Source organism: Cherax quadricarinatus, chromosome 21 (genome assembly GCF_038502225.1).
Source record: "Cherax quadricarinatus isolate ZL_2023a chromosome 21, ASM3850222v1, whole genome shotgun sequence".
Classification (NCBI taxonomy): Eukaryota; Metazoa; Arthropoda; class Malacostraca; order Decapoda; family Parastacidae; genus Cherax; species Cherax quadricarinatus.
The window spans coordinates 11164184-11185341 of NC_091312.1; the positions used below are offsets into that span (position 1 = coordinate 11164184).

Consider the following 21158-nt stretch of genomic DNA (forward strand, 5'->3'; position numbering starts at 1 on the left):
TTCCACACTCCGAATTCTCTATATAATATTTACACCACATATTGCCCTTAGACAGGACATCTCCACTGCCTTCAGCTGTCTCCTCGCTGCTGCATTTACAACCCAAGCTTCACACCCATATAAGAGTGTTGGTACTACTATACTTCCGTACATTCCCTTCTTTGCCTCCGTGTATAACGTTTTTTTGTCTCCACATATACCTCAACGCACCACTCATCTTTTTTCCTTCATCAATTCTATGGTTAACCTCATCCTTCACAAACCCATCCCCTGACAAATCAACTCCCAAATATCTGAAAACATTCACTTCTTCCATACTCCTATTCTCCAATGTGATATCCAATTTTTCTTAATCTAAATCATTTGATACACTCATCACCTTACTCTTTTCTATGTTCACTTTCAACTTTCTACCTTTACACACACTCCCGAACTCGTCCACTAACCTTTGCAATTTTTCTTTAGAATCTCCCATAAGCACAGCTTTATCAGCAAAAAGTAGCTGTGTCAACTCCCATTTAGTATTTGATTCCCCATAATTTAATCCCACCCCTCTCCCGAACACCCTAACATTTACTTCTTTTACAACCCCATCTATAAATATATTAAACAACCATGGTGACATTACACATCCCTGTCTAAGACCTACTTTTACCGGGAAGTAATCTCCCTCTCTTCTACACACCCTAACCTGAGTCTCAATGTCCTCATAAAAACTCTTTACAGCATTTAGTAACTTACCACCTATTCCATATACTTGCAAAATCTGCCACATTGCTCCCCTATCCATTCTATCATATGCCTTTTCTAAATCCATAAATGCAATGAAAACTTCCCTACCTCTGTCTAAATATTGTTCACATATATTCTTCAATGTAAACACTTGATCTACACATCCCCTACACAAGGCCTCCTTGCTCATCTGCAATCCTGCTCTCTGTGGTGGTGTATATATGTCTGCTGCACCACCCACCAGTGAGTTTGGTCCAGCTGATGGTGTATATGTGTCTGCTGCACCACCCGCCAGTGAGTTTGGTCCAGCTGATGGTGTATACGTGTCTGCTGCACCACCCACCAGTGAGTTTGGTCCAACTGATGGTGTATATGTGTCTGCTGTACCACCCACCAGTGAGTTTGGTCCAACTGATGGTGTATATGTGTCTGCTGCACCATCCACCAGTGAGTTTGGTCCAGCTGATGGTGTATATGTGTCTGCTGCACCATCCACTAGTGAGTTTGGTCCAACTGATGGTGTATATGTAGCTGGGTTAAACAGACAAAGGGTCAGGTAATTATCATATTTTGAGCTTTGCTTTTGCTTATTGGTGATGTCAGTCATGCCATGAATCAAGATATATGAACCGGTGAGAAGTGACATTCACGAAATGTTGAAATAACCTCGTACGTAACTGCCAATGTTAATGAAATTATGCCTTTTCAGTATTAACTGGTTCGCTGCGATGAAATACTTTTCCATTATATCATTATATTATGGCTCTCCTCGAGGGATTTTATTTAGCTTAGGGACAATGTTCGTGGCAGATCAAATTATTTAATTTGATAGTTTGAACACTCACATTCCCAGTCAAGATGTGAAAACTTGCAATTAATATAAAGTTCAAAGGCAAGGCCAAGTTTTTTCAGTAAATTTGTTTTGGTAGTTTTATGCCATGTATCTAATGCAATGTGCATACTTAGCCTCCTGTATTTATGTCGATATCCGTTTTAACCATGTATTGTTTTTACCAATCCTTGTGGCCTAAAGCCTATAGGGCCAGGAGGCTCACCAAATAATATGGTACAGTGATATTACAGTGGTATTACATGAGTATTACATCCATAATGACCATTATGATTATTTTGCTAATTCATTGGGAAGTAGGCTAAATTTTTTCTGCTTTGCTCTCAGTCTGGTTAGAGGCTGAGTTAAATATCAAAATTAGGTTCTATTGAAAAAATTAATGCAATCACGATCCAACAGTTATAATTTGCTAGTCTTAATTTCATCCGAACCTTAACCCACTTATTTCCTTTCTTAACTTCATTTCATCCTCAGTAGGATAATAGAATTGGCACCATTTATTTGTTTGTCACCATTAAATATTACCGAATATTCAGTAAACCAAAACGGTGAATCTGGCATTCTTTTTTCAGATCATTGATATAATATCACGCCTCACGGAGTGCATAAATCGAAGAGTCTAGTGGATGTCAACAAAGGAAGGCAAAAAATGAAAAAGTTCAGCTAAGTTCGTGCACAGGAGACTATATTCATTTATAACGTCACAAAACATACTCAACCCCTGCCAATTTGGATTCAGGAAAAATAAAAGCACTAATGATGCAATTATAAAAATGCTAGACCTGCTTTACACAGCATTGGAAAACAAGGAATATCCGCTAGGAATTTTTATTGACCTAAGAAAAGCGTTTGACACAGTAGACCACGACATCCTACTCCACAAACTTGACCACTATGGTATAAGAGGCCATGCGCTTGCATATTTTAAATCCTACCTTTCTAATAGGTATCAGTATGTCACCATTAAAGACAGAGCCTCATCAATACGGCCACTTGATACTGGAGTTCCGCAGGGAAGTGTCCTTGGACCCCTGCTCTTCCTCATTTACATCAATGATCTTCCAAACATATCCCAACACCTGAAACCCATTCTCTTTGCTGACGACACGACTTATGTCATCTCCCACCCTAATCTTGCCACCCTCAACACCATTGTTAACGAGGAGCTGCTCAAAATATCGACTTGGATGGCAGCCAATAAACTTACACTTAACACTGGCAAAACCTACTATATTATGTTTGGTAGCAGAGCAGGTGTTGCGCAACTTAACATTAAGATCGACAACACTCTAATTGCCAGACATAATGAGGGCAAATTCCTTGGCCTATACCTCGACAACAACCTAAATTTCAGCACCCATATCCAACACATAACAAAAAAAGTATACAAAACGGTGGGGATCCTCTCCAAGATACGATACTACGTACCGCAAACTGCCCTTCTCACACTGTACCATTCACTTATATATCCATACCTCACCTATGCTATCTGTGCTTGGGGTTCAACTGCAGCAACACACCTAAAGCCAATAATAACCCAACAAAAAACCGCAGTAAGAATAATCACTAAATCCCATCCCTGGCAACACCGCCCCCCCACTCTTCATAGATCATCTTGAGTCAGCGTACACATTCTTTGCCTCCTCCTCCACCCATCGATGGGATGTATTAATGGACCATACTGCAGTCTCTTTGAAAATATTATCAACAACAAGATGGAGTTCTCATTACAGTGAAGTGAAAACAGTAGCGGAATCGTTCGAGGAATTTGTGGCAACGATTGAAGCTCATTGTGATCCACAGGAAAATTTGGATTTGGATACAAGGGAGCAGCACAAGGTCTTCTCCCTGCTGTGTGCGATTTCACATTTGTGTGTTATCTGTATTTCTGGTGTGACATACTTCAGGAGGTTCAGCTTGTATAGCAGTACTTGCAGACTAAGGATTTAACTCTTGACAAAGTGGTGGTGAAGCTAGAAGCACTGCGATTATTTTTGTATGAAGGATGAGATCGCATAGTGGAGAATTCAATACAAGAGGCACTTTTGAAATGTGAGAAATATGGATTTCCAACAGAGAGAAGAATCAGGTTAAAGAAAAGGATGGCAGAGGAGCAGGCAAGAGATTCCAGACTCACTCTATAGGAAGAAAACAAGAGGGCGATGCTGGAGTGCATTGATCGTTTTCACAATGAACAAGAGATGCGACCAAAAGCAAACAAGGATGTGGTAGCCATGTTCGGGGTCATTCTAGAGAAGAATCTTGCACAAGCTACTGAAGAAGAATTGGAGGTGATGCTTCATGACTCACAGTCTTCTATAATGAAATATGCAAGAATGAGCTCATGCTTGAAATACCAAGACTAAGGAGGCACCTGCAAGCTGCTGATGTTGATCTTGAAAAAGTTAAACACTGGACTGCACTGGATGTACTAACATTCATAGCTGAATGAGATTTCATTGAATCTCTTCCAACTCTGACACTCTGCTTGAGGTTGTTCCTTACTATATGTGTTTCTGTGGCTTCTTGTGAAAGGAGTTTCTCAAAGTTGAAGCTGATTAAAAACTATTTACGGTCCACAATGAGTCAATCCAGAATCTCTGACCTAGCAATGTTATCCATAGAAAATGGGTCAGTTAACAGCATTGATTTTGATGACGTGACAGATGATTTTGAAGTACTGAAGGCAAGGAAATGTAAGATCAGATTCACTGAGATGTTACCTGTACTCAAGGTCAAATTGGAACTAGTATTTCTCTGATGTTGCAATGTTTTTCTTTATTTTTATTTTTTTTTTTTGCATTGTTGAAGATGAATAAATGTAGGATCTGTTGACTGTACTCAAAGTGATATTTGAGTTTATGTTTCCTCAGTATTACTACGATTATTTATTTTATCATTAATAAAGTTGAGAAGTATTCTCCTGTTCGGTTTATGGCCCTTAAACGTTCTTATTGTTAAATATCAGTCACTGGTCATGCAGTAACTGGAGTTTACTCCCCCCATCCCCCCGCCCATGGATCTCATGGGGGTGACACCTAAGATGCCGCCCCAGGTGGCACCAACCCTAGCAACGCCACTGCTCCAGGCTGAGGGGCTGACCACCTCAAATACTATTTCTACAAGGTTGATGGATTAATTACATCATTTTCTTTTCACTACTACACTTCCTGTCTCTGTATTTGACTGAAGAAGTCTACTGTGTACGTGGAACGTTTTAGTAATAAAGATATCAAACTGTTGTACATGTGTCTTAATCAAGTTTATTTAGGCATACATAGGCCTACATAGTGTAAATTACCACGGATAACCCGGCTCTGCCAGGGCTTGGGCAAGAGAGTCCACCTGACTTAATTGGGAACATGATCCTATGTTTGTTTTAGGATGAAAATTTGTTTCCTACATCCTTCATAGTATAATAATAAGGTATTAAAAGGACCCCAATGGGAATAAGTCACTTAGTCTGACTTTTTTGAGTTATTCTAAGTTCTCTACACATGCTGCTATGTATGATAATCTATGTACTGTAACTATTTGTGTTTACCTGAATAAACTTACTTATTCTTCTGCGGCACAGATTTGGGCAATTCATATTTCGTGGACTCCGCGAAGCAGGACTCAGTAATGCATAAGCTTTAGTGGCTCTTAACAACCCTAACAACATGAGTAGCAAGAAGTTAAGAAAGATAAGACTTCGTTCGGATTTTAAACCACGGAGGGTTAGCCACACCAGGATAACCTAAGAAAGTCAGTGCGTCATCATGAGACTGTCTTATTTCCATTAGGGTCCTTAAATCTTGTCCCACAGATGTGACACGCACACAAGTCGACTAATACCCAGGTACCTACTTACTTGTTAGATGAACGGGGACAGCAGGTGTAAGGAAACACGCCCAGTATTTTCACCCTTGCCGGGAATCGAACCACGGACACTCCGTGTGTGAAGCGAGATCGTTGCCAATCATGTACTGTAGTAGACTTCTGTGTTAGACTTGATGGTGTAAGGGCGACGCTTCACTCATTGGATTGTGGACAAATTTTCTACATTCTCCCTGGGGCGTGTGCCCTCATATTATCCTGCCCGCTGGGCACATTACCAGAGGGGCACCATTCATCAGCTCCATATTTTCCGTTATTCATATATTTACTGGCGTTGGTGGGGAAACGGTTACTGACTTCAGGTGAGAGAATAGGTATCAAACTTGACCTAAGTGGGAGCTACTTTTTTCTGTTTTTTTTTCAGTTTATAAAGGTAATTCGTCATTCCTTTTCTTTCATTGCCCGACTTTGGGCGATATTTCCATCACGGACATCGGGAAGCAGGGCTCGATACGGCGCTAACTGTCAGTGGCTCTTAAAAACCCCCAAAAAACATTGGGGTTCATTGAAAACTACTCCCTTTGGTGGCCCTGAATAAACCCAACAAACAAAGAAAAGAAGAAGAAGAAGGATTTAGTAAGTAAGTTTATTCAGGTATATACAAATACAGTTACATAGATTATCATACACAGCAGCATATGTGTAAAGTACCTGGGATAACCCAAAAAAGTCAGACAAAGTGACTTATTTCCATTGGGGTCCTTTAAATTAACTTGCGATGGCCGGGACTTCTGCGCCAACCTTCGTGAAATCAAATCAAATCAAATCAAATCAAAGTTTATTCTTTATAAGGATTACAATGCGGGGTTTACAGATTTTGGCTATTGTGTGGTTTACATGTAATAAAGTACTAATTACAGAGGGGGCCACTAGAACACCTAGCATGGCTAGGCTTTTCGGGCAAACTTGGATTAATTCTTAACCCTAAATTATTACAAATTGTGGAGTAAGTTGACTAAATAATAAGTGACTAAATACTAGTTTGTGAGTTTAGCAATGTGAATGCTTTTGTTATGGCACAATACATAGTTTCCATATTGGAGTATCACAGGCAAACTTGTGACTAGTTAGGAATCATTATTTTAAGATTAAGATACGTATTTCTGTGCTTATAGTCAAATGGGTGAGTGAGTGAGTGTGTGAACCACCAGGTGGTTTTTATGTAGTTAGTTAACAGGGTGTATCAGGGAGATAAGATGTTTTCTAACGGTAGTTTTGAAGGTGATGAATGTGTCTGCAGTTCTAGAGTTTTCAGGTAGGGTGTTCCAGATTTTAGGGCCTTTGACACACATTGAATTTTTGTAAAGGTTTAGTCGGACAGGGGAATGTCGTAGAGATGTTTGTGTCTGGTGTTATGCTTGTGGGTCCTGTCACAACTATCAAGAAAGCATTTTAGGTCAAGGCTAATATTGATTTTAAGGTCCTGTATATGTAGATTGCACAGTAGTAAGTGTGGATGTTCTGAACAGGGAGTAAGTTTAGATCTATGAAGAGTAAGGGGGGGTGTTGCCAGGGATGGGACGTGGACGTCTGGACGTCTCCCTCTCGCCTGAATGTCGATGATAAATTTCCCCTGTTCTCTCTGGGACGCTTGTCCTCATCTATTTTGCCCGCCGGGCACTCTACAGGAGGGGCACCTGTTCATCGGCTTACTTTTAGCCAGCTCCATTTTTTCTGCTCTGCGGATAATTCTTTAACGATCTCTGGTGGGAAGCCAGTTACTGTGGGTGTGGGTGTCCGGCTCTGCTGGGGCTTGGCTTGGGGGTACAATGGATCTAATCGGAAGCTTCAAATTTCTGTCTCTATTCACAAAGGAACTTTTGTTCTTTTTCTCTCTGGTGGCCCGGTGGCCTGGTGGCTAAAGCCCTCACTTCACACACGGAGGGGCCGGGTTTGATTCCCGGCAGGTGGAAACATTTTGACGCGTTTTCTCATACCTGTTGTCCTGCTCGCCTAGCAGCAAATAGGTACCTAGTAGTTAGGCATTGACCTCTTCGCTTTTGGGCCGGGAGGTTGTGCTGCACCTTAGCTCTTGCATTCGTCACACACCCTTGGTGGAGAGCGGACGTTGGTTGTTGTGCTTCTGTCTGTTGGTAGCACTGTGAGATTTTCTCAAGATGGCACAGGCTGTCAGGAGACGTGTCAACACTGTGTGCATAGAAGTGCTGAAAGGTGGGGTGTATAACACAAATGCATCTGTTCTACTGCCTGCTATCTTATGAGATACATATGGAATCAACAATGAAGATCTGTACGGCCCTGCACCTGCACAGAGGAGACTCGCCATGTTTGAAATAGTCAACACAAACGTTAGTGAATAATTGGAAGAATTTTCGTGCTCTAGAGGTTATATTGGGCTTAAAACCTCTCAAATAGGAGCCAAAATTGTTGGATGTGCATTCCTGCATAACTTGAGATATCAGGCGACTGGACAAGACAGCTCCAGGAACCTCAGATAAGCTATCTAAATTGTGTTGTAATTCTGGCCAGTATTATCATCATGAATTTAGTTAGAATGAGGTTTTTGAGTATGATACACATTAATCTCCAGTCAAATTGGTTAGTGATATTAAGATATATTCTCCTTCTGTTATATAAATGTGTATAAGTATCATTTATTAATTTTAATATACAGTCCACCAATTTTTATATTTACCAGAATTCCTGGTGTGTATGTACATTTCATTTGTAATTAATAGGTCTAGAGCAACTTGTGAATATGACAGTGGTAGGTATCGAAGGGGGACATTTTTGCGACCTAGGTGTCCCAAATTCCTACTTGTCTATGTAACTTTGATAAATAATAATTATCTTTGCTATCATTTACTGGTATGTACATTATGAGTTACATCCAGATAAATGTAATTTTCCACAGGAGGTAAGTCAATGGAAATATGGCTTACAGAGATATTTGGAAGGGCAGTTGAAACATTGCTATGAAGGTTTCAGTGGGGTTTATCCAGTACAAGAGATTGAGGGCATCAAAGCACAGTTGATGGAAATGCAGAATGCAAGATTTGATGGTGAGAGATTGAGAGGTGGATTGGAAGATGTTTTATGGGGAGATAAGCCTGTGTATTGCGGCGATTAAAGACATGACAGAGGATAATGACTATGATGAAATTGGACATACATACGGATGTGGGAGGGTATACGATGGGACAGACGTTAGTAACTACGGAAAGTATGAGTGGTTATGCTGATAAGTGGTTTGAGATATATATATGAGAGGGGGAAACAGAAAGATAGGAGATCAGAAGATTTTAGAGAAGGGGATACGGAGAAACCTAGAGTCAGCAGATAGAGCAATGATGGAGGGGCCTATAGATGAAGAGGAAGTGTGGACGGCTTTAAAAGGGATGAGTGTCGGGAAAGCACCTGGGATAGATGGAATCCCAAATGAATTTTATTTGAGCACCTGGGATGTCATGAAGGAATTCTTGGTGCAGTTGGTGAATGTGATGAAGGATAACGGAGATAAAACATCTCAATTACTTGGAGCGCTTGAGGTTCCTAAATCTGTATTCCCTGGAACGCAGGCGGGAGAGATACATGATTATATACACCTGGAAAATCCTAGAGGGACTAGTACCGAACTTGCACACGAAAATCACTCACTACGAAAGCAAAAGACTTGGCAGACGATGCAACATCCCCCCAATGAAAAGCAGGGGTGTCACTAGCACGTTAAGAGACCTTACAATAAGTGTCAGGGGCCCGAGACTGTTCAACTGCCTCCCAGCATACATAAGGGGGATTACCAACAGACCCCTGGCAGTCTTCAAGCTGGCACTGGACGAGCACCTAAAGTCGGTTCCTGACCAGCCGGGCTGTGGCTCGTACGTTGGTTTGCGTGCAGCCAGCAGCAACAGCCTGGTTGATCAGGCTCTGATCCACCAGGAGGCCTGGTCACAGACCGGGCCGCGGGGGCGTTGACCCCCGGACTCTCTCCAGGTAAACTCCAGGTAAGGGAAGCATGAGTCTAACACAAAGGACAGGTGTAGTAGTTATGGTTCCAAAGGGGAGAGTGCAGAATAGCATCCTAGATTATAGAGGTTTATCATTAATGTGCGGGGATTATAAATTGTTTGCCAAGATTTTAGGTAATAGGTTGCGTAAAGTAATTGGGAAGGTTATAGATATGGGACAGATGGGTGTGCCAGGGCGAACAATGTTTAGTGGGCATGGGAGGATAAAGGGTTATATAGAGGAGCGTAGGATGGATGGCGGAGGTTTTCTTGCTTTGGATTGGAAGGCGGCTTATGATTGTGTAGAGAGAGAGACATTATGGATGATTATGAGGAGGATGGGTTTCGGTGAGGAAATTGTGCAGTGGGCGGAAACTTTATATAGAGGTACTCACCTATTTGTGGTTGCAGGGGTCGAGTCTTAGCTCCTGGCCCCGGTGCAGAAATACGAGTGAAAATAAATGGAAGGGTGGGGAAGATGGTTAGTATGGGTAGGGGGGCTGAGGCAGGGATGCCCCATGTCTTAGATCCTATTTGCATGTCTGCAAGACCCATTATATAGGCTGATAAATGGAGGAGTAAGTGAGGGGGGGTAAGACTTAGGGGTGCTACGGGTATAGTTGGTTATGTTGATGACACGACAGTCTTAGTGGGGGGAGAGGAGGGGTTAAAGAAGATTAAGATAAGATTTCGTTCGGATTTTTAACCCCGGAGGGTTAGCCACCCAGGATAACCCAAGAAAGTCAGTGCGTCATCGAGGACTGTCTAACTTATTTCCATTGGGGTCCTTAATCTTGTCCCCCAGGATGCGACCCACACCAGTCGACTAACACCCAGGTACCTATTTGCTGCTAGGTGAACAGGACAACAGGTGTAAGGAAACGTGTCGAAATGTTTCCACCCGCCGGGAATCGAACCCGGGCCCTCCGTGTGTGAGGCGGGAGCTTTAGCCACCAGGCCACCGGGCCACACTATGAATGTAAACAGAATTGTTGAAATATTTAGTGGAGCAACAGGTATGAGTGTTAATAGTGAAAAGTCGAAATTACTGGAGGTTGGGCCATGGGTGGGAGGGGAACTGGGAAATAAGTATGAATGGCAGGTCGTAGAGCAGATAAAAATTTGTGGAGTATTGTACAGAGGGGCAGCGCAGGGGGCTAGAGAGGCAAATTCTAAAAGGGTGAGTATGTTAATAACAATAAAGTAAATTTTGGGGGGGGGGGGAGTCACCTGCTTCGTACTGTGGTCAGGTGTATATCAGCACCATTATGAATAGTGTTACTTTGTGGACTGGAACAGTCACTGATGATGCCTCTTTTTATACATATTTATGTAATTTTTATATACGTGACTATCTATGTATATTTGTATGCACTGTTTTAAATAAAACAAAAAAAAAAAACCTAGTAGTTAGTCGACTGGTGTGGGTCGCATCCTGGGGGACAAGATTAAGGACCCCAATGGAAATAAGTTAGACCTCGATGACACACTGACTTTTTTAGGTTTTCCTGGGTGGCTAACCCTCCGGGGTTAAAAATCCGAAGAAAATCTTATCTTATCTTATCTTCTCATCGCCCAGCCTTGAGCAACAAATCTTCCTGATATCATCGAGAAGTCGGACTCGGTACGGCTTATGGTGTCAGTGGCCCTGATAACACAACAACAAGGAAGAGAGAAGAAGAGAGAAGGTTGTTGTCTTGCAATATTCTGCAGCAGTTTTGTTAGAACATGAAGGACAAAGTACAAACAGGTGATTATTATTTTCCGATAATTTGCTTATTTCATCAGGACAGCATTATATGAAGATATTACATTTTATAGTTTTCATATAGGTGTTATACACCATTTTTTTTTTTACGTTGGTCATAACTTCACTTCTGCTACGACTTAACTTACATAACATTATGTAAAATTAGCCTAGGATAAACAGATTTATATAAATATCTCGCTACGTAATGAAGATCAGTGCTGTACATACATACATAGATATATACATACATATATACATATATTCATATATATACGTGATGAAGAGTTAAAATAAGATAAGATAAGATTTCGTTCGGATTTTTAACCCCGGAGGGTTAACCACCCAGGATAACCCAAGAAAGTCAGTGCGTCATCGAGGAATGTCTAACTTATTTCCATTGTGGTCCTTAATCTTGTCCCCCAGGATGTGACCCACACCAGTCAACTAACACCCAGGTACCTATTTGCTGCTAGGTGAACATGACAACAGGTGTAAGGAAACATGTCGAAATATTTCCACCCGCCGGGAATCGAACCCGGGCCCTCCGTGTGTGAATCAGGAGCTTTAGCCACCAGGCCACCGGGCCTGGTGGATTCGGTGAAAATTATTATGGCTTATTCTAGATTTTGTCATAGACTATATATTTTATCTCATATAAGCATATACGTATGTTGTATTCATATACGTATAAGTAAGTAAGTTTATTCAGGTATACACAAATACAGTTACATAGAATTATCATACATAACAGCGTATGTGTAGAGAACCTAGGATAACCCAAAAAAGTCAGACAGAGTGACTTATTTCCATTGGGGTCCTTTTACCATATTATTATAATATAAAGGTTATAATATTTTCTTATTATTCTATAATGAAGATAACATTATAATACTAAAAAGACTATCTACTACATGAGGGTCATTAAGACTATCTACAATATTAGGGTCATTACTAGGAATAAGGTAAAATTTACACTTATGTTAGCTAAAAAATAGAAAATCATTCCCCTCCCTTTCTGTAGCTACATTCATCAGACACCTTTTGGCACACTTCTTGAACTGGTTCATGCTATGACTGGCTTTGACATGTGCAGACAGTCTGTTCCATTCCTTTATTGCTGTACAATAAAAGGTGTTTGAAGCCTGGCCTCTGACTGTGGGTACTACAAAGTTGTGCTCTCTCCCCCTAGTACTATGATTGCTTTAGTTCCCAACCTTGACAAAATTGACAGCAAGATATTCTGTACACTCTTGGTGAGCAATTTTATAAACATGATTTAGCATCAATTGTTTTACTCAGTCTTCAACATTCAGCATATCCAACTGCTGTAATTCATCCTGGCCTACATGTTCTCTTGGTCCCAGCCCCAGGATGAATCTTACGATTTTGTTTTGGGTGATTTGCAGTCTATCTTTCAATTTTTTTTGTCAAGGCAGAGTACCATGAAGAGCAAGCGTAATCCATATGGCATTGTATAAGGGCTAGACATGGGTCCTGCGAGCCTCAGTAGGTAGACACTGTGCTTGTCTATACAGGAACTTCAGTCTGGCATTCGCTTTCTTTACTACACTGTTCCCTATCAATTCTCCTGACATGCATGGGTCAAAGGGGATTCCCAGATATTTTACTGATGAAACCAAAGTGATGGGCTCCCCATTACACTGGACATTAAAATTATTTACCCTTCTCAGTTTATGTTTCGTGCCAAAGAGAATGGCTTCTCTTTGACAGTATCGAAGGCCTTTTGCAGGTCTAAGGTTATCATACCTATGAGGTTCCCCTTTGACATTTCAGTTCTCAGGTAATCCATCAGATTAATTAGGGAGGTGTCGGTTGAGTAAGATCTTCTAAAGCCCGATTGATAGCTATGGAGAATGTTGTTGTCATTAAGGTACTTAACTACTTGAGAGTACTCCGCCCTCTCTAGAATTTTAGATATTATACTGAGTATACTAACAGGCCTATAGTTGCTGACATCAGACCTACTATTTTTCTTGAAGATAGGAGTAACTCTGGCCTCCTTGAACCCCTCAGGTACGGTATTAGTGGTGATTGATAGATTTATGTGAGCAATAGGGATTGATAGTTCAGAAGCACCATCTTTTAGGAACTTAGACGGGATGTTATCAGGGCCTGTGCTCTTAGTTGGGTTTAACCTGCTTAGTTCTTTTTGAATAAAGTCATGAGATACACTTACTAGTTGACAACTGTTTGGGGTTACCCCTTTATTGGTATAGTATGTTTGAAACTTATCAGAGTCTGTGTTAAAGGTATTTGATGCAGCTGGTAGTTTACTTACTAGTGTTGATGCAACAGATGTGTAGTAGGAATTAAAGCAATTTGCCACCTTAGATGTTTCGTGGCATACCTCATTATCGATAGTGAGTACTATGTTAGACCTATCTACTGGCTTATGGCTATACCCCAACTGTTTTAGTTGTTGCCAGAACTTTCTGGGGTTATGCTTATACTCTTCAATTTTTGAGCAATAGTGCTTTGCCTTTGCTCCTTTTATAAGTCTCTGTACTCTGTTCCTCACCCTTTGGAATTCATTTAGTGCTGCAATATCCTGTCTGTTTGCTTTAAATCTTTTTAGCAGCTGGTCTCTGAATTTCATATTATATAATATCTCAGTAGTCATCCAGGGTTCAGTTCTTCGTTTAATTCTAACCTCTTTAACTGGTGCAATATTATCAAGGATGGTACTGAACATTGTTTTGATTTTTTCCCAGGCATCGTTTACGTCTGTGCAACTTGTTATCTCTGTCCAGTCACAATTGTGTAGCCTATTTACATCCTGCATATATTCAGTGAAAAATTGCCATGTCATGGTGACTTGAGGATAATAACTTTGAATTTACGTCTCATTCTCTTTTGTAACTTGTTTAGATGTGTATATTCTTATTAATATCCTCAGATAATATTCAAAGATTGCTTATGACAGTTACTAGTAAAAATATAGGTAATATAAAATGTCTCGCTACTTACATGTTAACAAGCTTATTATCATTTATTAAGTTTAGGTAATATAGATCCAGATCATGAGAGTGTAGTATTCATACAGAAGTAGACTTGATGAAGACTCGACCTGTGGTTCTGGCCCCTCAGGGAGGGTTCCTTGATGCTGGTGAGGGGCTCTTGATCTAGGAAATTGGATCTGTGCTCCAGTTCCTGAATTGAGCCTGAATACCTTCCATTACCCCCCACAGACGCTGTATGATACTTAATGGTTTAGGGCTCCCCCATGACTATTATAATGTGGTCCTGGCATGTAACAGGCCTTGGGCCTGCTACATGCCTCGGTATTTAAAGACAACCTCCTGTATTCATGGAAATAAGTCACTGTGACTTTTTTGGGTTATCCCAGGTAATTTATACACATGTTAAACTGTGTATGATAATTGTACTTATGTGTACCTGTACCTAATAAACTTACTTACAAAGAAAGGTTGGTGAAAGGAAAAAGGCAAGTAATGGTTAGCAAGTAAGTTTATTTAGGTACAGGTACACATACAGTTACACAAATTATCACACACATATTAACATATGTGTGTGATAACATGTGTAAATTACTTAGGTTAACTCAAAAAAAGTCAGACAGTTAAGACACATGTGCAACATCTGGTTATTTTTATTGTAGACGTTTTGCTGTCTAGTGGTTTTATCAATACAGATTCCAGGACATAATTATATATATAAAAAATATGATGTAATCAGTCCCTCAGCCTTGGAGTTGGTGTTGAGAGCACCGTGGTGGTGGAGAATCTGGAGCAAAGGCAAGGAGACTGGCAGTTATATAGGCGTTAGTGGATAGGGACGTGTAGCAGACGAGGGCATAGTCACTGGTAGGCGGGATTCCCCAGTGGAAGTAGGTCCTACCCAAAGGGATGGATTAGTTGTAGTAACCGTGAAGAAGGTCTTGTAAATGTCCTCTGAACCAAGATTCCATGATGTTGCAGTGTCTGACAAGTTGTGCAAGAAAGGTATAAAATACCGACAATGTGAAATAACTTTCATATTGTCAATATTGTGTACCTTTCTTGCACAAAAGTCAGACACTGACATATTTTCATGAATAAAGTCTGAAGGACACAAGTTTTCCATGTACCAAGTTCACCATTTCACACTGCCTACTTGGTTATATAGTATAACTTAAACACCTTTCATACACTGTACAGTAAATTTCCCTTGCTCACATTTTGCAAAATTTTGATTTGATGTAAACAATAATCTTAAATAGTTTATACATTTTGGCCTTATCTGAACAGTAATAGATCAAAAGTGATTTTCTCCATAAACAGTAGGATTTTTGCAGGTCAACCCATTGTCATAGAAAATTTGAATTCTGTCTAAAAATTTATTTAATTTAGAATGAAATCATATGCAGTACTGAAAAAATTAATTAAAGTGCCCCGTGGCCTGGTGGCTAAAGCTCTCGCTTTACACGGCGAGAGTCTGGGTTTGATTCTCAGCGAGGGTAGAAACATTAGGCCCGTTTCTTTACACCAGTTGTCTATGTTCACCCATCAATAAAATGAGTACCTGGGAGTTAGTCAACTGGTGTGGGTCACACCCTGGGACAAAAACTGACCTAATTTGCCAGAAATGCTCTGCATAACAAGCAGCTTTCTGTATAGTACTAGTATGTCATTGATGTCAGCTAGGGCTGTATACCATGTACATGTACTTGCTCTAAATAAAGATATTATTATTATTATTAAATTATTCTCTTCCTAAATTTTATTAAAGTAATTATGGTATGTTCAGTCTCTATCAGTTTGGTTTTCCAGCCCTGAAGTGGTTAATTCATAGAAAAAGTATGATACATACATAAATTAATAATTTCCTTCATATATTAATGGCTCTGTAATTTATATAATGTTCACTATTCAGTGTATGTACATCTTATGGATTCAGAGACAAAATCTGAAATTTGAGTAGGTAGTCTTGCTAATGCCCCTTTAAGGAATGTCTGATAACACAGGTCATGGACTGGGCAGAGGGGGCATTAACCTCCAAAACACCCTCAAGGTATAGACATATGTTGTGACAGGAAGAATCCCTCTTATTTTATTAGAGCTGACTTTTATGTTAGATCACCTGTTTACTTAAACGATTACATTACAGTATTTGGCATATTTCAGTCTGTGGCTTGGTGGATCCTGACTCTCTGGGTCAGACCCTGACTCATGAGCATCTCTTCTTGGATTTTGATATTGCTTTTACCCCAGCCAAGCCAGAGGAGAAACACATGGAGGATTGCAAGTTTACTATGGAAAACTTGGGATGGATCAGGCAAAACCCGTATGTAAAGTCTAAAGATAAGATTTGTTTGGATTTTTAACCTGGAGCGTTTGTCACCCAGAATAACCCAAGAAAATCAGTGTGATATTAAGGACTGTCTATCTTATTTCCATTGGGGTCCTTCATTCTCGTTCCCCAGCATGCCATCCACACCAGTCGACTAACACCCAAGTATCTACTTATTGCTAGGTGAACAGGGACAGCCAGTGTAAGGAAACATGCGCAGTGTTTCCACCCTTGCTGAGGATTGAACCATGGACCCTCGGCGTATGAAGGGAAAGCTTTGCCTGCCAGACCATGGACCACCTAAAAGTGTTAGGTAGTTAGCATACTCTTCATTTCTGAATATATTTGTTTATTTAGTGTTACCTTCTTTACTCTGCAGTATAATTCTATGATAATATACTGCACAACACAACCAGAAACTGGAAAAAATAGTTGGTAATGTATTTTTGAGCTGCTTATGATTCATCTTCAGTAATGATAAAGAAATTGCTCTAATAATGTTTTATTTCAAAAAGCATAGAAACGATAAAATTTTTGTGAAAAATTCTTAGTATGCACAGCATTTTGGGCAGACTTTTAACACGGTCATTTCCCACCGAAGCAGGGTGACCCAAAAAAAGAAAGAAACACTTTCACCAACATTCAACACTTTCACCATCATTCATACACAATCACTGTCTTTGCAGAGGCGCTCAAATACGACAGTTTAGATGTCACTCCAAACAGCCAATATCCCAAACCCCTCCTTTAAAGTGCAGGCATTGTACTTCCCACCTCCAGGACTTGAGTCTGGCTAACCAGTTTCCCTGAATCCCTTCACAAATTATTTCCTTGCTGACTCTCCAACAGCTCATCAGGTCCCAAAAACTATTCATCTCCATTCACTCCTGTCTAACACACACACACACATGTCTGCTGTATGTCCAAAGCCCTTTCACACAAAACCTCTTTTACTCCCTCCATCCTTTCCTAGGATGACCCCTACCCCTCCTCTCCTCCACTACAGATTTATACACCCTCTTAGACATCCTGTTTTGCTCCATCCTCTCTAAATAACCACACCACCTCAACAACCCCTCTTCAGCCCTCCTAATTTTCACAATATGAATTCTCTGCATAATATTTACACAACACATTGCCATTAGGCACAACATCTTCACTGCCCCCAGACTCCTCCTTACTGCAGCATGCTTCAGACCCATATGAGAGTGTTGGTATAACTATACTCTTGTACATTCTTTTCTATGCCTCCATGGATAATGTTTTTTGTCTCCACAGATACCTCAATGCACCACTCACCTTGTCCTTCATAAACCCATCTACTGACAAGTCAACTTCCAAATATCTGAACACATTCACTTCTTCTATACTCCCTCCCTTCAATGTGATATCCAGTTTTTCTTTACCTAAATTGTTTTGATACCCTCATCACCTTACTCTTATCTATGTTCATTTTCAACTTTCTTCCTTTACACACCCTCCCAAACTCGTCCACTGACCATTGCAACTTCTCCTGAGAATCTCCCAAAAGTGCAGTATCATCAACAAAAAGCAATTGTGTCAACTCCCATTTTGTATTTGATTCCCCATAATTTAATCCCACCCCTCTCCGTAACACCCTAGCATTTACTTCTTTTAGAATCCCATCTATAAATATGTTAAAGAACCATGGTGACATTACACATCTCTGTCTAAGGCCTACTTTTACTGGGAAGTAATCTCCCTCTCTCCTACACATCCTAACCTGAGCCTCACTATCCTCATAAAAACTCTTTACAGCATTTAGTAACTTACTACCTATTCCATACACTTGCAACATCTGCCACATTGCTCCCCTTATCCACCCTATCATATGCCTTTTCTAAATCCATAAATGCAATGAAAACTTCCCTACCTTTATCTAAATATTATTTATTTATGTGCTTCAGTGTAAACACTTGGTCTACACATCCCCTACCCATTCTAAACTTTCCTTGTTCATCTGCAATCCTGCTCTCTGTCTTACCTTGAATTCTTTCAATAATAACCCTACCATACACTTAACCTGGTATACTTAGTAAACTTCTTCTTCTTCTTCTTTCAACAAACCGGCCGTATCCCACCTAGGCAGGGTGGCCCAAAAAGAAAAACAAAAGTTTCTCTTTTCAAATTTAGTAATTTACACAGGAGAAGGGGTTACTAGCCCCTTGCTCCCGGCATTTTAGTCGCCTCTTACAACATGCATGGCTTACGGAGGATGAATTCTGTTCCACTTCCCCATGGAGATAAGAGGAAATAAACAAGAATAAGAACTAGAAAGAAAATAGAAGAAAACCTAGAGGGGTGTATATATATGTGCTTGTACATGTATGTGTAGTGTGACCTAAGTGTAAGTAGAAGTAGCAAGACCTACCTGAAATCTTGCATGTTCATGAGACAGAAAAAAGGACACCAGCAATCCTACCATCATGTAAAACAATTACAGGCTTTCGTTTTACACTCACTTGGCAGGATGGTAGTACCTCCCTGGGCGGTTGCTGTCTACCAACCTACTACCTAGGACTTAGTAAACTTATTCCCCTATAATTTTTACAATCTCTGTACATGCTTTCTGCCAATCCCTAGGTACCTTCCATTCTTTCATACATATACTGAAGAAAAATGCCAACCACTCCAAAACTATATCCCTATCTGCTTTTAACATTTTTGTCATGATCCCACGAGTACCAGCTGCTTTACCCCCTTTTCATGCTACATAATGCCTTAGGCACCTTCCCGACACTCACGTCTGGCTCTTCTTCACTCCTAAAAGATGTTATACCTCCCTGGCCAATGCATGGAATTACTGTCTCTCTCTTAATCAACATTTAACAATTCCTCAAAATATTCCTTCCATCTTCCCCATACCTCCAGCTCCCCATCTACTAACACCCTTTTCTGTTTTAACTGACAAATCTATTCATTCCCTAGGCCTTCTTAACCTGTTTATCTCACTCCAAAATGCTTTCTTATTCTCAGCAAAATTTGTTGACACTGCCTCACCCACTCTATAATTTTCTCTCATTTTGCATCCCCCCTCACCACTTTCTTTTACTCTCCATATAATTCACCCTTCTTATATCACTTCTGCTTTGTATAAACCTCTCATAAGCGACCTTTTTCTCTTTTATCACTCCCTTTACCTCATCATTCCATCAGTCACTCTTTCCTCCTGCGCCCGCCCTCCTGTAACCACAAACTTCTGTCCGCATTCTGACACTGCATTTTTAAAACTATCCCACCCCTCTTCAACACCCACACTACCTATACTCTCACTTGCCCACCTTTCTCTGAATAGTTGCTTATATCTCACCCTAACTTTCTCCTCCCTTAGTTTATAAACTTTCACCTCTCTTTTACTTGCTGTTACCATTTTCCTTTTACCCCATCTACCTCATACTCTAACTGTAGCTACAACTAGATAATGATCCGATATATCCGTTGCCCCTCTATAAACATGTACTTCCTGAAGTCTACCCATCAACCTTTTATCCATCAATACATAATCTGAGAAACTACTTTCATTATGTGCTGTATCATATCTTGTATACTTTTTCTTAAAATATGTATTACTTATTACCAAACCTCATTCTGTACATAGTTCATTTCACTTCTATCTAAGACACTTGTGCACACATGCACGCACACACGCACACGTGCATGCATGCATGTATGCACACACTGCAGCCGGAGTATAGCCTAGGGGGCTAGAGACTACAAACCTCACTCATGGAAAAGTATAACACCGGGCACATCTCCTGAGGTGCACATCAACCAAATAACTGATGCAGCATATGGGCACCTAGCAAACCTAAGAACAGCATTTCCCCATCTCAATAAGGAGTCGTTCAGGACCCTGTACACTGTGTACGTTAGGCCTGTACTGGAATATGCAGCACCAGTTTGGAACCTGCACCTAGCCAAGCACATGAGGAAATTAGAGAAAGTGCAAAGGTTTGCAACAAGACTAGTCCCAGAGCTAAGGGGCATGCCCTAAGAGGAGAGGTTAAAGGAAATCAACCTGACAGTGCTGGAGGACATTAGAGATAGGGAGAATATGATAATGGCATATAAAATACTGAGAGCAGTCGACAAGGTGGACAGAGACATAATGTTCCAGAGATGGGACACAGCAACAAAGGGGTCATAGTTGGAAATTGAAGACTCGGATGAATCACAGGGATGTTAGGAAGTATTTTTTTTAGAGTTGTCTGGAAATGGAATAGTCTGGGAAGTGATGTTGTAGAGGCAGGATCCATACATAGCTTTAAGAAGAGGTATGATAAAGCTCATGGAGCAGGAAGAGTGACCAAGTAGCGACCAGTGAAGAGGCGGGGCCAGGAGCTATGACCTGACCTGTGCAACCACAACTAGGTGAGTACACGCACACACGTGTGTAAGTTCTGGTAGCAGTTTATAAGTGAATAGAACTGTTTGAAATTATTGAGTTATGTACAAGTCAAAGCTAATTACTGGATGAGCAGGGAAAAAAATCATTATGCAGTGCAATATAAGCATTACTAATATTACTGATGAGATAAAGATTAAAGTTACAGTCAGAAAATTAAACTTGAGTGGCAGGATTAGAGAAAGGCAGGGATACATAGGGTAATAAGCTATCACTAAAAATAATAACTTAATGGTAATTAAG

The 21158-nt window shown here is 40.4% G+C and overlaps 1 protein-coding gene across 3 annotated transcripts in view; it reads left to right on the forward strand.

Annotated features, from left to right (window-relative positions):
• The first annotated feature begins 11019 nt into the window (after positions 1-11019).
• The window catches only part of LOC128689132 (phosphotriesterase-related protein), a 66572-nt gene continuing 56433 nt past the window's right edge, over positions 11020-21158 (forward strand). The window contains exons 1-2 of one of the 3 annotated variants that reach the window (XM_053777258.2): positions 11020-11179; positions 16324-16483. In XM_053777258.2, coding sequence (XP_053633233.2) covers positions 11158-11179; positions 16324-16483 — 182 coding nt within the window. In that variant the 5' untranslated portion in view covers positions 11020-11157. Of the gene's footprint in view, positions 11180-11613; positions 11635-16323; positions 16484-16517; positions 16803-21158 lie in introns of those variants that run through there. The other 2 variants (XM_070087225.1, XM_070087224.1) reach the window with 2 other exon arrangements.